Here is a 6594-nt window from a genome sequence, read left to right as displayed (position 1 = left end):
GTCATTTCAATTGATACAAACTATCAAACTATTCAACTTTAAACTGTTCAGATCATTATAAGTATAGTACAGTATTCTATGCCTTTCCATAGCTTTCACATTCCTCATCATTTCATATTACCATAGCAAACACAAAGGGGCTCAGAGTTGATCCCTGATGTAGTCCCACCTCCATTTTGAACTCCTCCGTCACACCTACAGCACACCTCCCCACTGTCTTACTGTCCTCATACATGTCCTGCACCACTTGAACATACTTCTCTGCCACTCCAGACTTCCTCATACGAAACCATAGTTCCTCTCTGGGCACCCTGTCGCAAGCTTTCTCCTGATCTACAAATACACAATGCAGCTCTTTCTGCTTCTGATCTCCTCTGTACTTCTCTATCAACATCCTCAAAGCAAATTCTCCATCATTCAACATGCCTCCATATTTCATCATTCAGCATTCATACGCATTTGCATTCACTAGTTCAGTAATATGACACTTAAAATGTATTCAGCTTCTTCAAGTGCTTAATTTGTCTTTTATTTTGATTGATTAAAATACAAAAAAAAGCTTCTGATACTTATAGTGGTTTTGTTTCATTCTGCTGTACATTATCATTGAAACAGTCATAACAAACACACAAATAACAACAGCATTACACTTTTCCAGTTTATGTACGTTTAAAAACTACATAAGCCAGAAATTTAATAAGTTATCATCATACATCAGCGTAATAATATTAATAATAACAATATTAGATGGGCATTACTTATAACACATCGTGCTCTAGAATTTTTTTTAAAGACCATTGCAAAAGTACATGTTTCTCTGATTTTGATATTAATATGTACAGTAGATAGTAAATGTCTACACACCCATGTTCAAATGGCATGTTTTTGTCATAAGAATATGATCAACCCCTAATAAAGTTTACCACTGGGCTGGGGTGTGTTGACTTTTTAATATCCACTATATATGTTTGAGAAAGAATTAAGTTTTTGTTATATTCTATAAACAGATGACAACTGTCAAATAAAATTCCAAATACAAATATTGTCACTTGGAGCATTCACCGGTATTTGCCAACAATGGAAAATGAACAAAACACCAAAAAGATCCAGTGTTATTTTGGGCCCTAAATCTTTTCCACAGCTGATTTTTTTTCCCCTGTCATGACAGATACAGTGAGATACACATGCAGTGCGTTCATAGCACTAGTACAGTTGTAAAGAGACGTTAGAGTGCATTGGGATTGACGCCGGGGCTGGCTTGAAGGGGTCAGACCATGGAGATCTTGTATTTACAGTGTGTCTTGTCTCCGCGGATCAATGTCCTTGTCACCTAATTGCTCGCCGCCCCCTCGCCTCTGAGAAGGGAAGCCCTCGTTTTTCGCATGACTGACCGACAGCCCGTCGGTGACAGATCATCGCTTGACAGCACAAAAACGGCAAGCTCTGCATTTTTTTTCCAAAGTCAGTCTGAAAACCGTGTCATCAAACTAAATGTCAAAATGTAACAGCTAGCAATGGAATTTAGTAGGAATAGTACGAAAAGTGAAGCACTAGAACTGGACCTGTCACATGCAGCGAACGTGATGGAATTTCGCAATTAAAATGATCTTAACAATTGGCAACACAGTTAATCATGTGGTTATCATGTCCGCCACATATAGTCAAAATGTTCTGGGTTTGATTCTATTACTATTATGTATTATATACAGTGTGAATTTTGTTGTACATAATCCTGCTAAATTCTCTAATGAAGGGATGTGCGTGTGTGTGAGAGTGTACGTGTGCTCTCAGGTTTCAAGAGTGTGCCTGGGTGCTCGATGACTACCCTCAGCCATCCTGGCTTTACCTTTCTTGTCGCCATTTGACGGGATAAATTTCTTTTTGCTCTTTTTGCGTTTCTTATCTGGGCACCACACCTTCTCACAGTACTCCTCCACTTGCTGGGCATTTCTATAGTCAATCAGCCTAAGGAACTCCTTGTACCACTGCCTGGAGTGGGGTCCCGGCAGGGAGGCGGGCACAAGAGTCCTGGGGCTGAAACTGGGGCCCGCCACGGGGTTGACGTGGGACTGGCAGGGGACTCCGCTTTTATCTCCCGGCCCGTTGTTAGGCCTCATGGCGGATGCCAATGTTTCACCGGTTAGCACGTGCAGTGTGACGCGAAGTAGCGTGTGCACGTAGCCGTGTTCCACCGTCTGGCACACGTACACGCCGGCGTCGGAGCTCGTGACGCTCAGAAGAAGAAGCCCGTGCGAGGTCCAGATCACACGCTCGTCCTCATGAACCTAGGGGTTATAAATAAACAGAGGTTTGTTCTCAAATATAAGCCATCCAGGTACCCCTTTTTCAGAGTCCAAATACTTAGTTACCATACTGCAGTAGATTTTTCAAGTCGCTGCAATGGAGTATTAATTTTTCTGATGACTTTTTACTTTTACTCACTACATTTCAAAATTGATTCAGTGTTGCCTTGATATATGAGTTTATTTATTTCCATGACCATGCTTGTAACTCAAAATACTACTTTTTCTCCAATTCAGTTACTGAAAATGCCATTAATCTGTTCCAGTCCCCCCCGCCAATTTTTTTTTTGCAATGTATAAGGAAAAAGAGCACGCTATTTTAGCCTATATTGTACAAAAACAGTAATAACATACTGTGAATCCTATTCAACGCGGGTTCTGTGTTCGCAGTCCCACTATGTGGTGGATTTTATTTGTGTACAATATATAACTATTTTGTTCTACCTCCAGTTTATTTTGATGTAATTCCACGTCAGTCACTAGACTGCAGAACACTATTGTTTTTGACACTGTGTACATTTTAAAGAAGAGTGAAAGCAGGAAGTATTTCAAGACCAGCCTTGTTTTTGCTGAAGATTACTGAATGTTTAATCTTCTCTTTAATCTTGTTTTTTAGGCATACAGAAAGTGACGGCTGTAGGTTCATTTTTAATTATTGATAAATATTGTGAGATACGTTTGGGATTTGTTTGATGTAAACACAGAGGAATCGGTACACTGTTTGTACAGTTTTTTTTTTGCCTATAAACAGTTAAAAATGGCACAAAGTGCACCTGTCGTTTTGTCACTTAAAGCTGAAAGCCGCTTAAACAATGTTTGCAAGCTTTTAGGTGTACAGTTACGCAAACACTTTCAGCACTTCAATCTCCGCCATTCAAATGACGGATATTTTGGTAGCTTTTAAAAAAACTTAATTTTCATGCGTGCGCAAACATGATGCACACTCTGCTTATTCTGTTAAACTGCTTCTTGTTGTAAAGTGAATTGAATTGATTTCACACGTTGATTTTCTCTAGAGATACTCGGACCCCAGCTTGAGAACCATCGGTTTTTACCATGATGTGTCTGAGAAGTGATTTTCACCCCTTACATAACCGTAGGAGACTCAATTATTATGGTATACAGCACAATACAGTCTAATGATTTCTAGTGGTTCACTGATGCAGAAAACCTAATTTTCTTGAGTGGGTTGTGTTCCGTCATACTGACATATAATAGGACATTCAAAATCACATTTAAAACAACATCGTTTATCTTGAGATGCAGCGTTTTACTTCCTGTTCAATTCCCATCACCTCAATTAGAAAATACTATTCCACACTCAGCATGGCTCAGTAGGTCTGTTGTGCTGTTGAGAATACAAAGGATTTTACGTTTGATTTCTATTCAACCCTGATGTATTATTTTGTGTAACTAGTCTGTAGTAGAAAATCATACAAAAACACCGTCTTGAAAATAAGATGAACTTGCATGAAAAAATGTGACTCCTGATGCAAAGTGGTAAAATGCAGAATTAATAGTAATATACTGTAGCAGCAAGTAACACCTAGAAAAATTGTACAGTAGCATAGTCAGTGTTGATCAAAAACGAGGCAGTGGCTTTATTCCTAAAATGTACAATTAATCTTATTGTAAGCCACGTAACATTATGCACAGTTAGAAAATTAACATTTCACTTATAGGAAAATGATTCCATTAAAATGTATTTTACATAAGTTCAATAAAAATTGTACCAAAATAAAAACAAAATATTGTTAAATATCATATTGTAGATAAAAGGTAAATACAACTAAACTTAACTGGATTAATAAAACATTTAACACAGAATATTTAACGCAATATAGCTAAAAATTGTTTTGTGTCACTGACCTCTTGTTTAGCGTCTCCATTTTGTAGGAACCAGAGCACCTTGGCATGAAGTGATCGAGGGATGCAGTTGAGCAACGTGCTGTTGCCCTCCACACCAAACACCGTCTTCTCCTCAGATTTGTGCCATTGCTCATCTGGATGGACAAGCAGGATAAAACCCCTGCTTTTTTGACCATTGTTCATATTTATACAGCATTTCTTTGAAACACAACACAGTAAGAACCTGCTCTTTTTCGTTTTTACCGTCAATTTGCAGGCCGTTGCACAGCTGAACGGCGTTGCCATGGCGAATATCCTGTCGCCTGAATCGTCTGCTGAGATGGAGGGGAGCAAAAAAAAAAAAATGCAGGGAGGGGGATTTTTGAATCTGTGATAGAAGCATTGCAGGAAAACAAAACAAGCTAGTGGTGGGAAGTAACAAAGTACAAATACTTTGTTGTTGTGGTTAAGTATATTTTTCATGTGACTGTACTTGAGTATTTTTTTTTTTACTTTTACTCCCTATATTTAAAAAAATGTCTGTACTATCTGAATTACTGCTTAGTTTGTCTAAGTAGAAGTTTATTTTCTTTTAATGTTACCAAGTTATGGAAAAAGGTGTTGTTGTCTATTATTTTACTTTTATTTCGTACTTAAGTACATTTCAGAGTCTGTACTTTATAATTTTGTTTAAGTAAAAAAATTTTTTTTTTACATAGCTATCTGTATTTCTATTCAAATGTGTGAGTACTTTTCCACCTCTGCCCTGTGCTTACCTTTTTGTGTAGACTCCAGCTGGGTAGTAGCTGGAGCAGGTGAAGCCATCCCAAGCGCAGTAGGGGTCTCGAGCCAGACAACAGTCGGCACATTCGGAGCCATAGAGGGCGCACTGGTGCAGTTTGACCTGGGCCACGCCTACGTCCGAGCCCACATACAACTGTTGCTGTGAGCCCCCAACAAACACAGACAAGATGTTTAATGTGCCAACAATTCTAATCCCAGTATTGATGACAGAACACAGCCATGCAAAGTGATGCAATGTTATCATCTGGTGGTTAAGAAGCAGAATTGCAGGAATGGGGATTTCGAATAAAGCCGATATGAACAGGGAGGGAGCATATTGGGTGTATTATAACTGCACAAAGTGCACAACCAGTAGATAGTCAGTCTTACCCGTTTAGGTGATATAATAATCTCTTTTATTGGAGCTGGAACCTGGGAGTTAAAAAGAAAGATCTGTGTCAACATGTTGGTAGCATGGGGACATGCATACAATGGAAAGATATATGTACATTGGCTTTTGGTAGTGTAGTTGTACATGTAGTTCATTTCTGTTCAGGGACTGTATGGGAATAGTTCTTATCTTGTAATTTAATTTAATTGTCTAAAATTGTGAAAACAAAAATAAAACAAAGCAAAGATTATTTAATCTTGTATAAAATTTAAAGAAAAAAATTAATGCCAACTTTAATCCGGATTTTTATCCAGATATAAATTTGAAAGCAGTTTTTTTTTACCCTGCATTGGTTGATTGAAACAAAGTTTGCTTGGTGTATACTGAGTTAACCAAAAAAAAAGTTTAGCCTGGATTGGGTCCACATTATAAATTTGGCAGCAATTTATAATTCCCATAGGTGAAAACAACACACAAGAAAATATATTACTTTTTTTGCTGCCAAGTATAATTCGATTTGAACAAATTAATTCTTGTTCAGTCACCATCTATATATAAATGCATGTGAATTGTTGGTGTATTGGTTTTGATTGAATTAAAACAGGATCAACAAAAGACATTTATGGATGTAATGTGCATTTAAAATTTAAATATATAAAGTAATGTTAAATTTATTCAGAATCTGATCCAGATGTGCATTTGGAACCAATTTCCCTTTAACACCAGCACTCCCGCCCCCACTTTTTATTTTATTTTATACATATCACCTGATTTGGACAAAATTTGCTTGTTTCATCTGGATCCGGACCAGATTACAACAAACTACATTGCTCTCACATTCACACCTCAAACACTTGCAGTTCCTCCAGCAACACCTCTTCCATTGTGTCGGCGTCTTTGTTGTAGATTGTGATAACTTTGAGCACCAGCGAATCATCTGAAGGGAAGAGGCAGCAATGATGGATTGCTTAGATAATTTATAGTACTTCATTCAGTATACTATCATTCAAAAATCATATTGTCTACCACTTTACTTATGATACTCAATTGGATCCTAAAATATACCTCTCATACCATGTCATAACATTAAAAAAAAATTATACCGTGTCATATCGCATTATATATTGTCTTGTACGTATCATACTAAATTGTATCGTATTGTATAAAATCCTTTTGTTTTGGACTGTTACATACTATATCAGACCAATATCATATTGTTTGGTCGCGACGTATTGTAAAATGCTGTTGTTCGTTATTGTGTCATACTAA

General features: G+C 37.5%; 1 protein-coding gene across 4 annotated transcripts in view; it reads right to left on the bottom strand.

Annotated features, from left to right (window-relative positions):
• Positions 1–494: 494 nt before the first annotated feature.
• sema3e (sema domain, immunoglobulin domain (Ig), short basic domain, secreted, (semaphorin) 3E) overlaps positions 495–6594 on the bottom strand; it is a 29082-nt gene continuing 22982 nt past the window's right edge. Inside the window, exons 12-17 of one of the 4 annotated variants that reach the window (XM_086073584.1) lie at positions 6171–6262; positions 5325–5366; positions 4928–5094; positions 4416–4486; positions 4173–4306; positions 495–2285 (exon numbers count right to left, since the gene is read on the bottom strand). In XM_086073584.1, the coding sequence (XP_085929710.1) occupies positions 1788–2285; positions 4173–4306; positions 4416–4486; positions 4928–5094; positions 5325–5366; positions 6171–6262 (1004 nt within the window). In that variant the 3' untranslated portion in view covers positions 495–1787. Of the gene's footprint in view, positions 2286–4172; positions 4333–4415; positions 4487–4927; positions 5095–5324; positions 5367–6170; positions 6263–6594 lie in introns of all 4 variants that reach the window. The other 3 variants (XM_086073585.1, XM_086073587.1, XM_086073588.1) reach the window with 3 other exon arrangements.

Source organism: Leptonotus elevatus, chromosome 4 (genome assembly GCF_054856555.1).
Source record: "Leptonotus elevatus isolate MCC_2025b chromosome 4, RoL_Lele_1.0, whole genome shotgun sequence".
Classification (NCBI taxonomy): Eukaryota; Metazoa; Chordata; class Actinopteri; order Syngnathiformes; family Syngnathidae; genus Leptonotus; species Leptonotus elevatus.
The sequence above is the reverse complement of the archived record's forward strand: the minus strand, read 5'-3'. Positions and strand labels throughout refer to the sequence as shown.